Source organism: Podarcis pityusensis, assembly GCF_964106645.2.
Source record: "Podarcis pityusensis genome assembly, chromosome: 7".
Classification (NCBI taxonomy): Eukaryota; Metazoa; Chordata; class Lepidosauria; order Squamata; family Lacertidae; genus Podarcis; species Podarcis pityusensis.
In genome coordinates, this window is record NC_138031.1 from 51,823,886 (window position 1) to 51,846,877 (window position 22,992).

The window sequence follows — 22,992 nt, forward strand, 5'->3', positions numbered from 1 at the left end:
GGCAGAGCCAGTAGGCAAGCTTCCCAGCAGGTGGGTCACTGTTGCTTACTGGGAGGGGAAGGGGACTGAGAAGTCAGCATCAGTCTTATGAGTTGATGCATTTGCCCCACACCAACCTCCTTGCTACTTCGCCCCTTCACATCTCGATCCTGGTAAACAACAGTTGCCTGTAGATATAATTAGTGCTCACTGGAAGGACAGATCCTGAAGCTGAGGCCACCTCATGAGAAGAGAAGATTCCCTGGAAAAGACCCTGATGTTGGGAAAGATGGAGGGCACAAGGAGCAGGGGACGACAGAGGACGAGATGGTTGGACAGTGTTCTCAAAACTACCAGCATAAGTTTGACCAAACTGTGGGAGGCAGTGGAAGACAGAAGTGCCTAGCGTGCTCTGGTCCATGGGGTCATGAAGAGTCGGACACGACTAAACGACTAAACAACAACAACAACATAATTATTGTGGGTAGTATTCAAGTTTGACTTAAAGAAGACCCCTTGAAATGCATCACCCTAACATAGCTATTTTCATTAATTTCAGTGGGTCTACTATGAGTCAAACCTAGTTGAATTCCACTCTGTCTGCTAATTACCAGGGTAGATGTAATAATTACTGCATGTTAAAGACTTGGAAGTTGTACAAGATTTGGTTCAGACCTTTATTCAGTGCTTTGGAAAACAAACCATTTTCATGTGAAGTGCTTCAGAGGCTATCCAGTTCAGGTTTGAATCCAAAACCTGATTAGGAGACATGAAATTTCATATCTTCCCTATTCACTATTATGGGGAAAGTGAAAAATGACTACAGCTTATTTTCCTTGTAACAGAGCAGAACAAAATTTGTGGGCATGGCAGCCCTTTCTGAATGGATGAAGCTGGACAAATTACATACAAATGAACTCGGGGGTTTTGTTTGGACATCTGCCTGCCTACCTACCTACCTACTCTGCCTTTTTTCTCTTTTGGGGGAGTAAAATTTGATGAAAATTGCTGGCAGGTTAGCACCTCCTGAGGGGATATATTCTTCCAATACCTTGATATCTCGAGAGTTATGATGAATGAACAAAACAGCTTCAGGCTTGTGTTCTGCTCAATTGACACCAAAGCCCAGTGCAACTGTGTGGGCATGTGACACTGTGGCAGAAGGATTTGAATGCACAACATTTTGCAGATGTTTTATCTGCACCATTTTATTTTTTAACGTCCAAATATCCATCTCAGTGGTCTTTGCCTTGGTTCAGGGTGCTTCAGAAACATCCCACTTCATACTCAAAAAGTCCCAGATCTGTCCAGAGTGGCCCAGTTCATTTCAGGATTCACCCAAATCCAATGCACATCTCTATTTAAGACCCCCTTCTAACATGAAATTGAAGAGATCAGATGCTGTCTTCCAAAACTTCATCCCCTCCATCTGCAAACCAGTAAGCATTCAGCGATTTCCTTCCCTGCACTGCATATCTTAGAGAAACAGCATTTTGTTAACTTAGTCATAATACTGTATGCAGAAATACAATGATGATCATTTACTTAATATGCCAACCAGATATGCCAAAAAAACTGTGCAAAAGAATAAAATCACTGTTCAAAGTGATGTACAATCAAAATAAAGAATATCAATTAAGTGTGACTTATTCTGATTTTAAAAATATTAAATTGTACATATATGGAATTTGGGCTGCAAGCACTGCCTAGTGGTCCCACAAACATTGCTTTCATTGAAATCATATCAACATGCACACTAAGTATAGCTCTCTTAAAATATGTTTGGCTTTTCTCTTACCTGATTTCTATTTCAGCTTTTCTGTCAGCTTAATTGAGTCTTCACAGCATGTAAACCATTAAAGTTCTTCAGAATGCACAGAAATTAAACTCCTGAAGGATCCTGTGGCAGAAGTGACAAGCATTTGCTGACAAGCTACAACAGGGAACAGGGGAATTTCTACCTTCTTTGTGTTGCTATAGTATTCTTTGTACTATAGAGCACAAATTGATTTTTATAGATTTACAGCTGAAACTTGTTGAAGACTTTAATGCTCCACTTTTTTTCCACCACTCCCAGATTTCTCTCAGCCTCCAGTCTGATTAAGAGTTCTGGAGAACTCAAAAGCGTACTTGTTTTTTGACATCTTGATTGGTTTGAATAAAAGGGATTACTATATTGTAGATTTGGGGTTTCCTTATGGACCAACATGGGAATTGTGACTTGCCAATGGCTGCTCAATAAGATTGTTGCTAAACGAGGATTTCCTGCTGATGAAAAAGCACCACCATCTTCCCAAGGAAGTATCAATATGAATGAAATATCAATTGTTCTGGGTGCCCGGGACCAGGACAACTACATCCATAATTATTATCAATGCCAAAACTTTTCTCCGACCCTTTTCCAATTCCCAGGGGTGATATATTTTTGCCCCTCATCCTGTGAGTGTCCAGAAACTGCTGGGCCCAAAGTGATGGCTCAGTTCCAAACCAACAATGCATGTTGGAATAGATTGTTTACAATGCTTTCCGAAAAAGACCCAAACTGTAGGACTTCTCCAGATATATTTTTTAAAAAATATAGTTTTCCTATTACATTTCTGAATGTTTGCTGTGTGCTGAAAATTGCCAGATCTGCACAGCAAGCTGGTTCTTGTGAATGGCTTGCTGCGTGGAGCTAACAGTCACGGTCGCCACTAATGTGTGTAGAAACTTCTCACATTTGTTTCCCTTTAGCTTCCCAGCTATTGTGTTTGATGCTTTTTCACAGGGGTGCCAGTACCGCTACTTTCATGACAAGAGGAGCGCTGCATTCATTGTTCTTTCAAGGATTGGGTCAAGCTCTATGGGGATTTCATGGTTCGAGTCTAATATACACTGTCACAATATTTTCTTTTTCACTGAGTGAACACATCAGGGCTTCCTGTCCCTTTCCTTAACCCTATGTCTGCTGACTAGCCACCAAATGCACACAGTATTTAACCTGCTAAGAGCAATGTCTATGCTGCTCAGAGGTCACCAGCTAGCTTGTGCTGCAGAGTAATGCACTATACTTTGTACCATCCCCAGGAGATGAAAAGCAACATCTGCTTCCTGACAAGCTGTGTAGTCCTGAAGTGAGAGATTTATTAGGTTAGTCTTGATCTATGGTCTCCCATGAGGCAGGGTGTGTTGCATTACCATACAGCCATCAGGCACAGCTAATTCAGCTTCCTAAAAGGTGAACTTCAAAGGTTTGCATTAATTAGGGAAAAAATTAAAATCACCTTTCCCCTCCCTGCCAGCCAAGGGGAAATGCACAGCTTTGGAATTACAACTAAAGTACAATTAATTGCTCTGAATACCTGAAGGTCAGCTTCTCTTTTTCTTATCTGTGTAAGCTTGAAAAATTTACAAAAGATCCTGCAGGACCTACTGGTATTCCCCTAACTCTGAAGTGCTCTCTGCTGACCAACTGGAAATCAATTCATTATTGGATTGATTAATTTTCAATATTTATATAGTGCTTTTAGGCACAAAGAGGCCACAATGCATTTTCCAATGCAGTCAGTAAAAGCACTCATTTGTAATATTATAACACTGAAGCAGAAGCACAAATAAAATATCATAAAATCAACATGACAAGAATACTATAGTTTCATACTGTACCATGAGCTAGAGTGGGCTTACTCCATGGGTGTAGAGATATGTTTTGACTAGATGATGGAGGCTTACTCTACTTTTGAGGTGATAGAGGAGTGCTTCTGGGTGTCCTTCCTTTCATTCTACAAATCATCCAGCCACTGGGCTGCACTCTGCCTTCCCATGTGCCCACACTTCAAGTAAGTCCCATAGGAAGCTCATCCCATGAGTATCAGGAAGTGTGGACAGCCAAGAAAGATGCAAACTTGCAATGATAAGCAGTAGCAGTCAGTGGAAAACCAAATGCCAGACTCACTGCAGGTTTCCAAGAAGGAGAAGGACAAGGTGGTAAGGAAGTTGGGGTGTTATGAGCGCAGTGTTGGGAGCCCATGTAATAATAATAATAATAATAATAATAATAATAATAATAATAATAATTTTTTTTTTATTTATACCCCGCCCTCTCCAGCCAAGGCCGGGCTCAGAGCAGCTTACAAGCAATAATAAAAACAAGATGAATGATTACAACTTAAAAACAAAAATAAAATACAACATTAAAATAATGGAACATTAAAATATTAAAATGTAGCCTCATCACAGGAGGAGAAGGAAAAGAAAAAAGAAAGAGAGGGAGGGAGGGAATCAAATTGGCTCCAAGCCAAAGGCCAGGCGGAACAACTCTGTCTTACAGGCCCTGTGGAAAGAAATCAGATCCTGCAGGGCCCTGGTCTCATGAGACAGAGCGTTCCACCAGGCCGGAGCCAGAGTTGAAAAGGCCCTGGCTCTGGTTGAAGCCAATCTAACTTCCTTAGGGCCTGGGACCACTAGGGTGTTGTTATTTATGGACTGTGAGGCTCTCCATGGGGCATACCAGGAGAGGCGGTCCCGTAGGTACGAGGGTCCTAGGCCGTGAAGGGCTTTAAAGGTCAAAAGCAGCACCTTAAATCTGATCCTGTACTCCACCGGGAGCCAGTGCAGCTTGAAAAGCACTGGGTGAATATGCTCCCATGGCAGAGACCCCGTGAGGAGCCTCGCTGCAGCATTCTGTACCCGCTGGAGTTTCTGGGACAGCTTCAAGGGCAGCCCCGCGTAGAGTGAATTACATTAGTCAAGCCTGGAGATGACCGTCGCATGGATCACTGTGGCCAGGTCGGGGCGGGAAAGGTAAGGGACCAACTGCTTGATGCGGTGAAGGTGGAAAAATGTCGCCTTGGCTGTTGCTGTAACTTGTGCCTCCATGGAAAGGGAGGCGTCAAGGATTACATCCAAACTCTTAACGGAAGGCAATGGCACTAATTGGGCCCCCGCAAGAGAAGGGAGTTGGTCCCTCATCCCCATGCCATCCCGACCTAGCCATAGGACCTCTGTCTTTGAAGGATTTAGTTTCAATCGGCTCCCACGAAACCATCCAGCCACAGCTTCCAAGCATCTGGTCAGTGTGTTCAGGGCCGAGTCGGTGTGGCCATCCATCAGCAGATAGAGCTGAGTGTCATCAGCATATTGGTGACAGCCCAGCCCAAAGCTCCGGATAATCTGGGCAAGGGGGCGCATAAAGATGTTAAAAAGCATCGGGGAGAGAATTGCGCTCTGCGGCACTCCACACACCAAGGAGTGGCGCGACCACATTTCCCTCCCTAGTGCCACCCTCTGTCCCCGACCAGAGATAAAAGAGCACAACCAGTTACGGGCTATGCCCTTTACCCCCACGTCTGCGAGGCGGTGGTCCAGAAGATCATGATCGACCATGTCAAAGGCTGCTGACAAATCTAAAAGGATCAGCAGTCCTGACCCGCCTCGATCCAGTTGTCTACGGAGATCATCTGTTAGGGCAACCAGAGCCGTCTCTGTCCCAAAACCAGGACGGAAACCGGACTGAGATGGATCTAATGCCGATGTTTCCTCCAGAAACCTACCAAGCTGTTCAGCAACCACTCTCTCAATTACCTTACCCAGGTATGGAAGATTTGAAACTGGGCAGTAATTGGATAGGTCTAAGGGATCTAATGAAGTTTTCTTTAAGAGTGGACACACCACTGCTTCCTTCAGTTCCCCTGGGAATGTCCCCGTGTCAAGGGACAAATTGATAATTTCAACCAGGGGGGTCCGCGCAACATCTGGACACACCCTAATCAGCCAAGACGGGCACGGATCAAGGAGGCAGGTGGTGGGCCTACCAACTTGGAGGAATCTATCCACATCAGTAGGGAGTATCCGATCAAAATGGTCCAACACTGGACCTGAAGTCAGTCGAGGGGCCTCCAGTTCAGTCACTGTATCTAAATTGGCAGGGAGGTCACGGCGGAGCAACAGGACTTTCTCTGCAAAAAAGCTCGCGAATGCCTCACAGCCGTGGGTCAAATTTGTGCTTAAATTTGGTTGTCCTCCTAAGGACATTATTGACCTAATTATTCTAAAAAGTTGTGCCGGGCGAGAGCTAGCGGATGCAATGGAAGCTGCAAAGTAAGATTTCTTAGCAGCTTTCATAGCCATCTCATAGGCTTTCATAAGGCTTTCATGTAAGCAGTACAGCCTCACCCTGCCATTCCTAATACTGATGCTATGTTGTTTAGTCGTGTCCGACTCTTCGTGACCCCATGGACCAGAGCACGCCAGGCACTCCTGTCTTCCACTGGATCCCGCAGTTTGGTCAAACTCATGTTAGTAGCTTCAAGAACACTGTCCAACCATCTCATCCTCTGTTGTCCCCTTCTTCTTGTGCCCTCAATCCTTCCCAACATCAGGGTATTTTGCAGGGATGTGTTATGTACTGAGTTGAATAGGATCCAAAATGCAGCAGTCTGATTGGTCCTAGAACAATAGGATCCAGAATGCAGCAGTCTGATTGTTCCACAGTAGCCACCCAATCCGGCTCCAAGTGGAAGTGAATCCACAACCTGATTGGCCTACAGGAGAATCCTGTAATTAGCCAATCACGTTGGGCCCATTGTGTAAATAATGTATATAAAGCAGACATTCTGGGGGAACTTCCATTCCTCCTCACCAGTATGAAGTGAATAAATATCATGAAATCTACTCTCAACTCTGAGTATATTTCAGGAGTCTTCTCTTCTCATGAGGTGGCTAAAGTATTGGAGCCTCAGCTAAGCTCAAAAAACCACCATTCTCCAAAATTCTAATTAAAAAATCCACCCTCAAATGTCCTAATGAGAAAAAAGGAGTCTTCTTTTGCAAAGGAATACAACATTTGAGAAAGTTTTGGCACAGTACTGGTTTCTTTGTATGATTGCTTGAGTTGCTGTTTCTAATTGTATCCTTATTATTACTGAATTATCTCACACACCACACTGCTCCCCTTGAAATCAATGCTGCTGCTCTTGAGATGTAAAGTGCTACATGTGTTCTAAGGCAATCTTTATTCCCCACTGCAGTCCCTTGCATTTTGCTTCTTTATGTTGAAGATATATTTCACTGGAAACTTTTCACTACATAGATTATCAAGCATGATGATGATCTATGGCCAGGTTCCTTTCAGTAAAACGGTTTAGAATAACCAATCACAGGGGGGAGTTTGCCAGAAGTGTTTAGATCAAATTTAGTTTCTCAACCAGAAGATGGGAGAGGACTGGAGGATGAGAAAAGGGAAGGAAGATACTGACTTTACTAAAAACAGTTTAAGTGTTGTCAGTTCTGGTTAGGTGTTGTTTCTTGATAATTAGCTGGAGACATGCTCGAAACGGCTTCAAACCACATTTTAAATGAGGCCATACTGTGGAGTCCACAGAAATACAACGCTAACTATTCAGTGCAATGTTAAGGAGCGGTGGATGTTTATTAAGCTAAGCACGTCTTCCCATATATAAACTTTAGTCAAATACACCCACACCCACAAAATTCTGTTTTGTAGTGTGTTGTTGTATGTTACAGTATTGTTGTCCTCTTCTGCTGCAGTTGCAACATAGCAAGCTATGTGGCAGTCTAAAAAAGCTAGATGACAAAGTCTCATAATTTTTAATCCTTTAAGTCATGGGTGCAGGAACTTCCCCTGCCCAAGGGCCTCCTTCCTTTTTGGACAACTTTCTCAGGGCTGCATATAAGTGGTGGGAATGGCCAGAGACAAAAAGGCAAAAGATGTGACTCTTAGCTTTGCGCCAGTCGCATCTCTCCATCCAGACAAGTGTAAGGCATTGCCACAGTTCAGATACACTAGTCAGGCAAAAGAACTTGAGGAGAGTTCAGAGCAGGACCAGTGAGAAGCAGAGCGTAAGGAAGTGATATGGCCTGAGGAAAGCACTTGTAGTGCATCTCGCTCACACACAGATCGCCCCTGCCACTCAACAGCTGAGATTGCCCCTATTGAGAGGAAGGGGCAATTCCAATTTCTAACATTCCTCTCACACCACAGGTACCTTCTGGCGGTGAAGGAAATTTAGCCTGGCATGGTGGTATGTAGGCACTGAAGTGCAAAAGGAACATTTGAAATTGGTCAGAAGTGCTACCGTTATAATCAGTAAAACTAACACTACAAATGCCATGCTTGAATGCAGGGAAACAGGCAACCTTGAATACTTTCTCCCCCTCAGGACATTTTCAGAAAAATGTACAATACGAGGTTTGCCTTTATAGGCTAATGAAGGTCAATTCAAAATAAAATCTTAAAACCTTTAATTAAGCCTGGATAAATTAAACCAGTCATTATAAAGCTAGAAGTAAAACCATGCTTTGTTGCCCAGGTGATACAATGAGCATAAGAAGAGCATTGCTGGATCAAGCCAATGGCCCATATAGTCGAGTATCCTGTACTCAAAGTGGCCAACCAGTTGCCTGTGGGAAACTCTCCACAATTTCCATATAAGTGGTTTTTGAAAACACAGAGACACCAGGCATTTTAATAACCTTGAAGACCCCCCTTTTACACTAGATGACGGCATAGATGGTTCAGGACATGGCCTCTGGGCACAATTTTAGTTCATGTGTCCCTTCTTTCAACACCCGGGAAAGTCACTTGAACAACCTCTCTTGCATCTGTAAATAAGTTTCAAGAAGCTGTCTCTTTAGTTGGCTGACATATCTTATTGTAGGGAGTATCTGAGGAACATGATACAAAGCAATAGTGGCAAAATCCAGTTCATAGCGTACATTATAAATTGGCTGTCATTTCTGTTAATTCTGATTCATGCAGTCTAGATGTGTTACAGTGCTAACACAGGAGACACTTTCAGAAGTTGAGTGGGGCATGCCTTGAGTGGGGCATGCTGTCACTTTGTTCTGGGGGTGAGCATTTCTGGTGATTTGTTGCTCCTGTGAGTAAACCACTTTCACAGACAGACCTTCATGCTTGTCAAAGCTTATTTATGATGCATTTTGCATCAAGGCTACCTGTGAGTGTGTGGACTGACCTGCAATTGCTGTCCCAATCAAGCACCACCACCCCAATTGGCAGGTGGCCATTTTTTTATTAATAAATTTAGGGACTGGGGGTCAAACCAGTTTGGAGAGCCCTTATCAGTGTTGAGGGAGTCTCCTTTAAATCTTTTGTAGTTGTAGGTGGCTAAAATGAGTGACGTGTTTTATACCTCTAACTGACAAGGGGACTGTATTGCCTTCCTGAGGTTTAGTTCAGGCTTGGACATTGTGGTACTAGGCAAACATCATGGTGGACTTTCTCTGAACATCTTATAGGCATACTGGTCCTAGCCAAGTATTTTAAAGCTCCTTCAATAAAATTGTGGCCCAAACAATCCTGTCTCTTTCGTTCTACCCTCAGCAATAAACCATTTAAGGTTTATCCAAAGTTGAAAGCCATGAGGAGTATGTCTGAGTCAACAATGGAGAAAACCTAGGCACAAATAATGAGACCAAGAGTTATGAATTAAGCCCTTGCTGCAAGATGATCCACAGTATTTCTGGTGGTGTTTGGTACTTGAATGTAGCCAGAAGCTCAGCAAAATAAATCTGCTTCCCAAATCCCTCAGCATTAAGCTGGGAAGGAGAGACAAAGAAATCAGAAACACATGCAGCGTTTACAAGTAGATAAAAGCAGACAGATTTGACAGTTTGTCTCTGGACCAAACAAATTTATTGACAGTCCACCTTTGAAGCATTTGGCACCACTCTGTTTACGAACAGAAGAACAGGGTGAGATACACTTATTATAAGGAAAGGGTCGAGGGAGGCAGGGAGGGAAGAAGAGAATTGTGTGCCTGTGCCACCCCCTCCTTCTTCCACAGGTCAACAATGGAAGAGCGGCAAAGCAATTCTGAACTTCGTGTTGCATTACAATCTCAACTGGATTGTTATATTTGAATTATGGTGTCTTGTGTTTAATAAGTATGCAGATCTTTGCAAGAAGGGGCAGTGCAATATCACATAGGGCAAACCATATCTGGGTAATGAACAGCCATGAATCGGTATTTACAAGCAGTTTAATTTCCGAGGTCAAGACTCACAAAGAAGTTATGTTCCTTATTAATTCATTAGAGGTGCAGGGCTATTTTATTGGAATATAAAAGATAACCCTAACTTTGATTTAAACAAGCTGGTAAATCCAGAGCTTAAACGATTCTGCTATAAACAAGGAGCTTTTAAAAAGAGAAGAGTCTATTGTGCATAACACTTCTATTTCTAACAACATAAATGTTAATGTGATAATAAAGCTGCTAATACATTGCTCTAAGACATTCGCTTCATATAAACAATGGCGTAGTTTTCAAATTTACTTTTAGCATTTTGTGGACACAGTGATGGAAAAACTGCTCATATCTGGAGCCACCTCTTTCTCCCTCAATAACCTGCACATCACTTTGCATGTGTGTGAGCTAGGGAGGAGGAAAACGGTCGTTCACACTTAAGGTGGATCTACTGAATTTGCACTTTGCGAAACACAATGCGAACTGTCACAATCATCCCACAAAATTCACACATTTCACATTTCGCAATATGATTCTACAGCCAAGTAATGTGTGTAAAAAACACATATTTTATTTATTTCATAAAATGTGTACACCTCTTGATTGTAAAAAAACTGGTTTATGAAAAAGATAAAACAATAAAATAATCAATAAGAGCAATTAACAATAATTTAAGACATTCAAAAGAAAATCACAATCAACAATTAACTAAAACAGATTAAAACATGAGCTTTTGCATTAAGTTAGTTTTGTTGCTTGTATTTATTCTTTTTCTAATTTAAAATACCCCAGTGCTTGTGTAGGGTGGATGGTAGGAAGACAGATCATAACATTTCTTACAAACTAATAAGAACTCCAGCATTACCAGAACCTGAAAACTATTGAAACATTCTAACAAAAGGCAAATAGATTTGAAGACCTAACCAGCAATTATTGTGTCAGGGCACCATGATAAGGAACGCTGATAACAAAGTTAATGGCAGGATAGGTGGCAGTCTATCGGTTGGAATAAATTGTTAGGTATGCATGGAAGTATGTAGTTAGTTCCAGGGTAGTCAGAAATCACTCCATCTATTTCTTATTCCAGCCTTCATATGGTTTCATCGGCAGTCAAACTGCAAAACCCATGCACATGAGGGAAGTATTGGCACGCTTGAAGTAGGCAAAGCGGGGAGTGAAATCCTGGCAGCTGAGTAAGAGAGGAAATAGAATGGAGTAGCTTGAGATGGATTGTTTGTTTGTGTGTGTGTGTGTGTGTGTGTGTGTGTGTGTGTTTGCATCTCTGCCATATATCTGTGTGTATATGAACATAGACATGAACATGCACACACATATACAGATCTAGAAGGGAAAAAAATAGCCAGCAGCCTGGTGAGAGGCATCATCACTCATCTAGTCTCTGGGCAATCATGTTGAGGCCACTTACCTGGAGATAGAGAGGAATGGGTGAGACACCAATGAGGTCTGTATGGTGTAAATACACCGGCAGACGTTCTGAATTGGTTCAAATGGTTCATTTGCAGAGCACTGAACTTTCTGTTGCCTTGCCACTCTCCCACTACCTCCCAGTAGTGATACAGCTGACCAGAGGTCAGTTGAGCAGTGAGGCCCCACCACATTGCCCACTATTGGCAGAATGAATGACTGTTTGGGCAAGTCACTTTCTTGTTCACACTGAGAAGTTATTTTTAGGTGTTCCCAGAACTGAGCACTACCCAGAGAAAGCAATGGAGAAATCCAAGATGTCAACATAGTGCTCCCTGCCAAATGCAGAATTGTGGGTGGGAAGCCAACTGGAGGCAGAGCACCTTAAAAAGTTCAGTAAGAAGTGAGCATGCTTGGCCAGTATAGAATGCTGACTGGCTACTGGAGACAATAGAAAATTCTCTCTGTGTGTGAATGGACTAGAGTGGCCACAATCCTAAATAGAAGCACTCAGAACTGCAACTTTCTATTGCAGGACATAATTTGTATGCTCTGATTTCATGATCAAGTTCATAAATTTATAAGAAATGTTGCTTTGTTGGTAAAAAGCCAAATTTCAATGATTCAAATAAAATTTTGAAAATGCAAACAAGGTATGTAGTCTTCATCCTCATCACCAATATAGAAATTAAATAATCTATCATTCAGAGGTTCAGTTGCCATGATTCTTAACTTAGTTAATCAACAATAATGGGCCCTGAAATATATACTACTCTTTTTTGTTCTGGCCTTCATACTTCTAAGCTTCAGCTGGATCCATGATGGTTGAGTGAGGATCATTCATATATATTTTCTTTCTTCTTCCAACAACCTCTGTAGTAATAGGTAAATGTAAAGGTACCCCTGACCGTTAGGACCAGTTGTGGATGACTCTGGGGTTGCGCACTCATCTTGCTCTATAGGCCAAGGGAGCCGGCGTTTGTCCGCAGACAGCTTCCGGGTCATGTGGCCAGCATGACTAAGCTGCTTCTGGCAAACCAGAGCAGTGCATGGAAACACTGTCCACCTTCCCGCCAGAGCGGTACCTATTTATATACTTGCACTTGACGTGCTTTGGAATCTCTATGTGGGAAGGAGCTGGAACTGAACAACGGGAACTCACCCTGTTGCAGGGATTCAAACCGCCAACCTTCTGATCAGCAAGGCCTAGGCTCTGTGGTTCATACCACAGTGCCATCCACATCTTATGTGTAGAAATAGCTCCCTGGTAACGCAGGTAGTAATAGCTCCATGCTAATCTATGAGTGGAAAACATGAAGTTCTGAAGAGGAATGCCCATGCATTAGGGGTGGGGCTTGCATATGCACCCCTGCCCAACCAGCCTTTGAACCTTCTTGTGTTTAGGTGAACTCATAAATACAGCTAATTTCCCTTTCCCATTAAACATTTCAACTGCCATTCCCAGATTATATGTGGAAATGTTCAGGTCTGTTTCGATGAGGCATGCTGAGAATTCAGGAATATTCATTCACACAGTGGAAGTCAGAATAGTTGATTTCATTTCTTACACCCACTTTCCTTGGATTTAGTCCCAATGAACCCAATCAGACAACCTTCTGCATATGCATGTCTAGGGTTGTATTGCCAACATCATGTTCAGAAACATCGTGGCAAGTTCAGAAATAGGATATACATGATGTCATGGCTGCTTAATCATCTTAAAATCATGCACATGAAATTGCCTCAAACTGAAACAGTGATGTGTCAGGTTGCCAATAAAGAATAATTTTACTAGGCAAATATAAGCCCCCCCCCCCAAATTATGACTGCATGATAGAACTGCAACATAGCTGAATTGGGGGGGTATCTGCACATTTTTTGGCACATGATGCCACAATAACATTTTATTAGGCAAATTGTTATGTTTATATACCATGCATGCAGATTACCATCTATAGAATGACAGCTGGGTAACATCGGCTGAATTTGCACCCACATTGTAGATATAAACAGGCACACATTTAAATAATGGTGCAGCATTTGATGAGAAGAGGCATGGGAAAGTATTTCTCAACAGCAAATATGACTAACTTATTGATCCTAAGATAGTTCTTAATAAAGCATTAATAGCAAAGGGCAAACTAGAGTATATCTCTTCTGAGTAAATATTAAACCAACTTAACTACACCAATTGTTTCCGTTGCAACTGTTGTAGAATACAGAGCTAATTGTTTTAATGTTCTAGCCCTCCAAGCTGTGCAGATGTTATGCAAATTGCTTAGTGCTAATTTTCAGAAAGCAAAGAAGTTGTGGTAATTATTGGAAGAGTTTTCTGGATGTTTCAAATATTGTGTGGTGTGAGTTGGTAGCCTTAGAAGGAGTGAAGTTGCAACGAATCTTGAAAAAATATCTAAATGCTAGGACATATACCGGCATTGACTTGCCTCTGGTGAATGCATCATCTACTATGTATATGAAATCCTAGATTCAGATCACAACAAGCTTTGCAAATAGAATCCTATTGCATAAATAAGAGTACTCCTATTTGATAACACTGAAAGATAATAACACTAATGCCTTAGAATATATCTAGAATACCAAACTGGGGAGGTAATTGGCTAACAGAAAGTGTCATTGATAGAAGATTATTATTTTTTTTTCATGCATAATTTTTATTAATTTGCATAATACAAAATACAAAAACAAAATATAAAAGTTCGATTCTCATTTTCACAGGTTTTTAAGTATGACTTCCTTCAACCTTTCCACAAATCATCCGTAATAATCTTTTATAAAAGTTCGCATTTCTTAATTTGTAATGCCATTAATCATTCTAGTTCTTCCATTTCTCTTTAGACAATACTCTTTTCTTTTTACAGAGCTCCTTTAAAGCCCACTAGTGTTATCTGTCCATCACTTAAATTTTCCAGATATTTCGTAAAACTTTCCCAATCCTTAATGAACCTCTGGTCTTTTGAATATCTAATTTTCCCTGTCATCTTATCCATCTCCGCATAATCTAATAGTTTTGCTCTCCATTCCTCAATTGTCGGTAGGCCCTCTGATTTCCAATTTTGAGCTAATAAGACTCTTGCTGCCGTTGTTGCATACTGGAACAGCTTGTGATCTTTCTTTTTTATCTCCCTTCCTACCAATCCCAACAGAAAAGCCTCGGGTTTTTTAACAAAAGTATATCTTAGAATTTTCTTCATTTCGTTATATACACTCTCCCAGAACCCTTTAACCTTTTGGCATTCCCACCACATATGGTAGAAGGTCCCCTCCCTTTCCTTGCACTTCCAGCATTTATTACAAGTTCCATACATTTTGGCTAATTTTGCAGGAGTCATATACCATCGGTAAAACATTTTCATTAAATTCTCCTTTAGTGTCACGCAAGCTGTAAACTTGAGATGTTTTTTCCAAAGTTTCTCCCATTCTTCAAAATATATATTATGACCGATATCTCTAGCCCAATATATCATTACCAACTTTACTTCCTCGTCTATTAAATTCCATTCCAATAACTGATTATACATTTTAGACAAAATTTTATAGTTGTTATTCAATATCTCAATCTGGAATCTAGAATCTTTATCAGCATATCCTTTGTCTTTAATATCTTTCCTGAACATTCCGTTTATCTGGAAATAGTGCAGCCAATCATAGACTTTCTCTTTGACCTGTTCGTACGGCTTCATTTTCCACTTTCCTTCTTCTTTCATTAACAGTTGTTCATAGGTAGCCCAATTGTCCCTCATGTTAATCTTTTTAACGCTCATGACTTCTAGTGGCGATAGCCAATGGGGTGTTTTAGGTTCTAACATATCTCTGTTCCTCTCCCATACCTCAATCAGTGGACCTCTGAAAATATGATTTTCGAAGCCCCTGTGTACTTTTCTCCTCCCATGCCATAGATAGGCGTGCCACCCAAATCTGTTGTTAAATCTCTCTAGGTCTAGCACTTCCTTATCTTCCAGTTTTATCCATGTTTTGACCCAGCATAGGCATGACGCCTCATAGTACAATTTCAAATCTGGCAGGGCAAAGCCCCCCCTTTCCTTCACATCTGTCAACAGTTTAAATTTTATTCTTGGTTTCTTGCCCTGCCAGACGAATTTTGAGATCACCCTCTGCCAGTCTTTAAATATCTTTATACCCTTAATTACAGGAATGTTCTGAAACAAAAACAACACTTTTGGAAGCACACACATCTTGATTGTGGCTATTCTGCCCCAAAATGACAGTTTTAGCTTGCCCCATGTTTCAATATCTTTCTTAACTCCTTTCCATACTGTCTCGTAATTATTTTTGAATAAGTCTATGTTTTTTGGCGTTACCCATATTCCTAAATATTTCACCTTTCTGGCCACCTCTATTTCCGTTTCTCTTTGTAATTCTTCAGTTTTATCTGTATTCATATTCTTTACTATATTTTTTGTTTTCCTTTTATTTAATTTGAAGCCAGCCACTTTTCCGAATTGGTCAAATTCTTCGAGTACCTCTTTTATTGAATCTATTGGATCCTCCATTGTTACAACCAGGTCGTCTGCGAATGCCTTAATTTTGTATTCGTTCTGCCCAACTGTTACTCCTTTTATCCCCTTATTTTCTCTTATTGAATTTAGGAGGACTTCTAACACCATTATAAATAACAATGGGGACAGTGGACATCCCTGTCTTGTTCCTTTTGCTATTCTTATTTCTGCTGTCTCCACATTATTTATTATCAGTTTTGCCTTTTGTTCCGTGTAGATTGCCTTTACCCCGTTATAGAATTCAGTGCCAACCTCCATATATTCCAATTGTTTCAGCAGGAAATCCGAGGTTATGTTATCGAATGCTTTCTCTGCATCCACGAACAACAACAAACCTTGTTTATCACACCTGTCAGATAAATATTCTATAATATTTACTATGTTTCTTATGTTGTCCTTCATTTGCCTACCCGGCAAAAAGCCCGCTTGATCTTTGTGTATACTTTCTACCAATATATTTTTTAGTCTCCTTGCCAGAATTCCCGCAAAAATCTTGTAATCTATGTTTAATAGGGAGATCGGTCTATAGTTTTTAATCTGTTGTAAATCTGAATCCTGTTTGGGGATTAGTGTGATTAGTGCCTCCTTCCATGTCTCTGGTATTTCTCTTTCTTTAAGGATATTATTCATTACTTCTTGCAATGGAGTCAGCAAGACTGACTCCATTTCTTTATAATAGCTACCAGTAAACCCATCTGGACCTGGGGCTTTCCCTTTTTTTAATTCCTTTATTGCTTCTTTGATTTCTTCTACCTCAATTAGGGCACTCAATTTTCCTTTCTCCACTGTGGAAATCTTTTTTATATTCTTACATTTTAGAAATCTTTCTATTTTTCTCAGATTATTCCTTTCACTGTTTTTAAAAAGTCCTCTGTAGAAATCCAAAAAGGCCTTCCTTATTTCCTTGGGATTATTTATCTCTTCTCCCTCCACCTCGATTTTATTTATTGTGTTCTGTTCCTTCCTTTTTTTAAGCTGCCAAGCTAATAGCTTTCCTGATTTATTAGCATATTCGAAGCTTCTCTGTCTTAATTTTTTGACTTTCCATTCTATTTCCCTATTTATCAACATTGCAAACTGAGATTGTAAAACTTTAATATTCTCTTTTATTCTCTTATTTTTGGGGTTTTTAGTTAATTTTTGTTCGTTGTCCATTATTTGCTGTAGAATTTCATTTTTCCCTTTTTCTCTTTTTTTATTCTTAATTGCACTCTGTTGAATGAAGAAACCCCTCATCTCCGCCTTGCCTGCATCCCACACCACCTTTGGTTTTGTATCATTACCTAAGTTATCCTCGAAGTATTCCTTTAACCTTTTCTGAGCTTTCTCTACTATCTCTAAATCATCTAACAAGTAATCTTTCATTTTCCATCTGTATGATCTTTCTTCCAGCCCTTTCAGTTCCATTTTTACTGAGTTATGATCCGAAATCGTTTTGGCCTGGATCCCCACCCGTATAGATCTTGGTACTAGTTCTGCCGAGGTCCATATCTGATCTAATCTCGAGGATGAGTCATTGGGTTCTGAGTGGAAAGTATATTGTTTTTCCAGAGGGTATTTAAATCTCCAAATATCCACCAAATTACAGTTCTGAACCAATGAGAAGAAGGTTCTGGGTAGCTTTCCTTCTTTGCCCATTCCATCCCTTAACCTGTCCATCTCTAACGACACCACACCATTCATATCTCCCAATAGTATTATTTTCTGATCGACGTATTCAAATAGCTTTCCCTCTAACATCCTATAAAACTCCGATTTGTTATCATTAGGTGCATATATCCCCACTATTATTAGGTTTTCTCCTTGCCAATTAATTTGAACTGCTACTACCCTCCCTTCTTCATCTTTGAAAATTTGCTGTGCTTCAATTTGTTTTTTAATATAAATAACCACCCCCCTTTTTTTACTTTGGTCTGACGATACAAATTCATTTCCTAATCTTTTATTAATCAAAACTCTTTTATGCTTCCTTGCTATGTGGGTCTCCTGTAAGCAGATAATATCTAAACATTCTTTCTTTAAGATGTACTCGATTTTATTCCTCTTTTTCTTATCATTCATCCCATTAACATTCCAGCTCCAAACTTTTAACACCATGGTAGTTTACCTTTGCAAGAAACTGCTATCTCTCTTTAAACTCTTTCCGCTCCCCCCTCCTCCTCTTCCTCTTCCTCTCCCTCTGTCCTCTCTGTTTCTTCTTCTGAGTCTTTCCTTCCTTTTGCCTCCTCACTTTTATCTTCTTCTTTTTGTATTTTCAGTTCTTTATATTTTCTTAAAAATTTACCGGTTTCTTCTGGACTTGTCAATTTTTGCCTCTTACTCTTGTAAGTGAAGGAAATTCCTTCAGGGAACTCCCATTTAAACTCAATATTATTCCTTTTCAGAGTCTGTACCAGTTCTTTATATGAGTCTCTGCGTTTTAGCAGCCTAACTGGAATGTCTTTGAAAATTATTACGTAATTTCCATCAATATTCAGCCTTTTCCCTCTGTTTTTTTGGAGAATCATATTCCTCATTTCCCTTTCTTTAAATGTAACTAAACAATCTCCTACAAATTTTTTATTTCTGGCTGATTTGGCTTTCAGTCTAAATGCAGATTGTACTGCGTTTGCCATCTCTTCTATTGGAATCTCCAACCAGAGGGCTAATTCTGTTATTAGTTTCTCTTTTATATTTTCACCTTGTAATTCTGGCACGGCTCTTAATCTTAAATTAACTTCCCTCTGTCTTAGTTCATTCATAGCAATTAAGTCTTTCACTTCCTCTTGGTTTTTGTTCAACTCCAAAATCTCAGCTTTTATCTTATCCTCCTCTCGTCTCACATCTTTCATTTCTGATCTTGTCTTTTTCAGACCTTCCTCCACTGCCTGTGTCCTCCTAAATACCTCTTTCAGTTGACCCTTCAATTCGTTAACTGTTTCATCTATCTTTTTGTCCATTTTCCCAATTCTATTGTCTACTTGTTCTAATTTGAGCTCTAAATTTTTCTCACTTTGTTTTATCTCCGCAAACATTCTTAAAATATCTGCTCTAAAGTCTGCTTCTTGTTTGGATCCCTTTCTATCCACTGGTGTTCCCCCTTCTGGTCTTTTTCCCATGTTTGACATTCTTACTTGATTAGGTACAACAGATACTCAGTAAAATAGAGGATCTTAGTTTCTAGCACCCGTTGAGCAATACCCGTTTGGCCCTTGTGGCCCCGACCCACAGTATTTTAACAGTCCTTAAATAGTCCACGTGGATCAACTTAGTTCCTTTTGCAGTAGACCTTCTTTGGAGGTGTCTTGAAATTCTTAAGTTCTCACAAAAGCAGTGGGGAAGGTACTCTTAGAGAGTTCTTAGAAAGATCTTTTAAATTACAATTGGAGAGTGAAAGTTCACACCTTAATAGACCCTACAATTTAAGCTGGAAGAAGACCAAGAACATGTGTAAAGCAGAAGAAATACACAGAAAAGAAAAGGAAATCCAAGTTGTAGTAATATACTCTGTCCACCAGGTGGCTCTCTCTAATGCTACTCAGCTCCAAAGGCAGTCTCTCTCTGAGGGCAGTCTGGAGAGTCAAGCAGCAGAGGGAGAAAAACTATTTTCCGATCGTTAAGTAGCCATCAGAAATCGTAGATCTTTCCAACTCAAAACTGAGATGTCAGTTAACAGTCCTTAAATAGTCCACGTGGATCAACTTAGTTCCTTTTACAGTAGACCTTCTTTGGAGGTGTCTTGAAATTCTTAAGTTCTCACAAAAGCAGTGGGGAAGGTACTCTTAGAGAGTTCTTAGAAAGATCTTTTAAATTACAATTGGAGAGTGAAAGTTCACACCTTAATAGACCCTACAATTTAAGCTGGATAGAAGATTATATTCCCCAAGTTGCTGGACCCAGGATGCTCAATGTGTAATTGTGGGACCCAATAAACTTGTGTGGTTCTCTACCAGTCTTCAGGTCAGTATGGCATCCCATCTTGCTTTGGAATATACTGTCCTTCTAATGATTGGGTTGGCATAGGGGCTTGTCTTCTGCCCTTAACATTGTGCCTCTTTAATTCATTTTATGTGAATACATAAGCTGTTTTCTTGGCTTGGAATGAAATCTTAGCAGAACTTTGGTGCAAACTGATATTGTCAGATCAGTGCTCACTGCTATGTTTAAGTTATATATGAACAGAAAATTATTTCTAACATTGCTTTGTTCTATTCTCATCTATACTTTAGTATAATGACATTGTGTTGTCTGCAACAATCTGTCTCATTCAATTAAACCAGCCTTTTTCACCTAACCTGGGGACCTTCATAAGTTTTGGACTACATAACCCATCTCCACCAGCTGGTGTGAGGAGATGGAAGTTGTAGTCCAAAACATCTGCAGAAAGCTGTTGTAAACAATAGAAAAATCAGTACAAAACTTGTACATGTTGGAACTTCATGCGTACATAGTTCAGAAGCAGAACCACTATTGGGGCACTAACTTCTCATAACTAATAGTGAATGAGTTGATTTCCAACGGTTCTTATCGATGTACTTCCAAGATGTGAGTGGGTAGAATGACAGTGCCCTACCAGATGATCTGTGCTCAGCCTAAAGCAAAAGTGAATTAGGAGAAGCACCATGCTACCCATGCTCTGGGCCAAGGGCAGAAGGACAGGTGGGAAATGTGCTCCATTGAAATGCATAATAACCTGGTAGGAAATTACCTTTAGCATTTCTCGTTTTCCAACTGCATTCAGACCCCAGAGCAAAGATGTGCTACTGCTGCTGCCGCCACCAACCTATTTCCACAAGGCTCAGCATGAAGACGGTGTAGGTTTTGCTTCACCAGATTCTGCAGTCATCTTTCTGTGGCCTGTTTCAACCCACACTCACAGGGGAACAAATGTACCAACCTTGTCTAAATCTCCAGGACCGGATGGTTTGACTTCAAGATATTATAGAATTTTGAAAGAATGGTTAATACAACCATTGAAGGAAGTCTGTAGCGAAATATTGGAAGGGAAAAGGGCACCAGAATCGTGGAAAGAAGCCTATATTACACTTATACAGAAAACAGAGACTGAAAAGACACAGCTTAAGAATTACCGCCCCATATCGCTGCTTAATGTGGATTATAAAATCTTTGCAGACATTTTGGCTAAAAGATTAAAAAAGGTGCTAGTAGAAGACATTCATAAAGATCAGTTGGGGTTTCTCCTGGGCAGACATTTGTCAGACAATACGAGGAACATAATTAATATCTTAGAAAAATTATAAGTGAATATTAATACTAAAGCAGTTCTGATATTTGTGGACGCGGAGAAAGCCTTTGATAATATTTCTTGGAGTTTTATGAAGAAGAATTTACAGGGGATGGGGGTAGGTCAAGGTTTTGAAAATGGTATAAGTGCAATTTATTCAGAACAAAAGGCAAAATTAATTGTGAACAATGTAGTGACAGAAGAGTTTAAGATTGAGAAAGGAACACGACAAGGTTGCCCAATCTCTCCATTGCTTTTTATTTCGGTCCTGGAGGTTCTGTTAAATATGATTAGAAGGGACCAATTGGTTAAAGGCATACAAGTCGGAGCTAAACAGTACAAACTGAAAGCATTTGCAGATGACCTAGTATTGACTTTACAGGAGCCAGAATCTAGTACTAAAAGGGTATTGGAACTGATTCAAGAATTTGGACAGGTAGCAGGTTTTAAGTTGAATAAGATGAAAACTAAGGTCTTAGAGAAAAATTTAACTGTGAATGAGAGAGAAAAGTTTCAGGAGGAGACAGGATTAACATTGGTCAAGAAAGTGAAATATTTAGGGGTTAACATGACTGCCAAGAATGCGAACTTATTTAACGATAACTATGAAAAATGTTGGATTGAAGTGAAAAAAGACTTAGAAATATGGTCAAATTTGAAGTTATCATTGCTAGGCCGAATTGCTGCGATAAAAATGAATGTGCTGCCGAGGATGTTGTTTTTGTTTCAAACGTTGCAGATTTTGGACAAGATGGATTGTTTCAAGAAGTGGCAGAGAGATATTTCTAGATTTGTCTGGCAGGGCAAGAAGCCTCGAATAAAATTTAAGATATTAACTGATGCTAAAGAAAGAGGTGGATTTGCCCTGCCAGACCTTAAACTTTACTATGAATCAGGTGCTTTTTGCTGGCTGAGAGAATGGCTACTTCTTGAAAACACTGATGTGCTGGATCTAGAAGGTTTCAACAATGTATTTGGCTGGCATGCATATTTGTGGTATGATAAGGTAAAAGCACATAAAGCGTTTAAAAACCATATTGTTAGAAAAGCACTGTTTAATGTTTGGATAAGATACAAGGATTTGCTAGAAAATAAAACCCCAATGGAAGCGAAGGCTCAGAAAAAAACTCAATATGGAGGCCAAATGGCCGAAATATTGGGAAATTTTAGAACAAGATGGAGACAGAATAAAACTGCAGAGCTTTGAAAAATTGAAAAACAGAGTGCGAGATTGGCTCCATTACTATCAAATAATGGAGGCATATAACCTGGATAAAAAAGCTGGTTTCCAGGTGGAAAAATCAAAATTGGAAACAGAATTGTTAGATCCCAAAATTAAGAATTTGTCAAAAATGTATAACTTGCTGTTGAAATGGAACACTCAGGATGAAATGGTGAAATCTGTTATGATTAAATGGGCACAAGACGTTGGACATAACATTATGATGGCTGACTGGGAACAGTTATGGACCACAGGTATGAAATTTACGGCATGTAATGCCTTAAGAGAGAACTTAATGAAAATGATTTATAGGTGGTACATGACACCAGTCAAGCTTGCAAAAATTTACCATTTGCCCGATAATAAATGTTGGAAATGTAATGAGACTGAAGGTACATTCTTTCACCTTTGGTGGATATTCCCAAGGATTAAGACATTCTGGGAAATGATTTATAATGAAATGAAAAAGGTACTTAAATATACCTTCCTGAAGAAACCAGAGGCCTTTCTCCTGGGCATGGTCGGCCAATTGGTGCCAAAGAAGGATAGAACTTTTTTTATGTATGCAACAACAGCAGCAAGAATACTTATTGCGAAGTATTGGAAAACACAAGATTT

At 40.1% G+C, this 22,992-nt stretch overlaps 1 protein-coding gene across 1 annotated transcript in view; it reads right to left on the reverse strand.

Moving 5' to 3' along the window:
* The window catches only part of LOC308481828 (uncharacterized protein), a gene marked incomplete at its 3' end in the record, with an annotated part of 630,260 nt that extends 625,083 nt beyond the window's left edge, over positions 1 to 5,177 (reverse strand). The window contains exon 1 of the mRNA XM_081014533.1: positions 4,705 to 5,177. Coding sequence (XP_080870659.1) covers positions 4,705 to 5,166 — 462 coding nt within the window. The 5' untranslated portion in view covers positions 5,167 to 5,177. The remainder of the gene's footprint in view (positions 1 to 4,704) is intronic.
* Between the last annotated feature and the right edge of the window lie 17,815 nt (positions 5,178 to 22,992).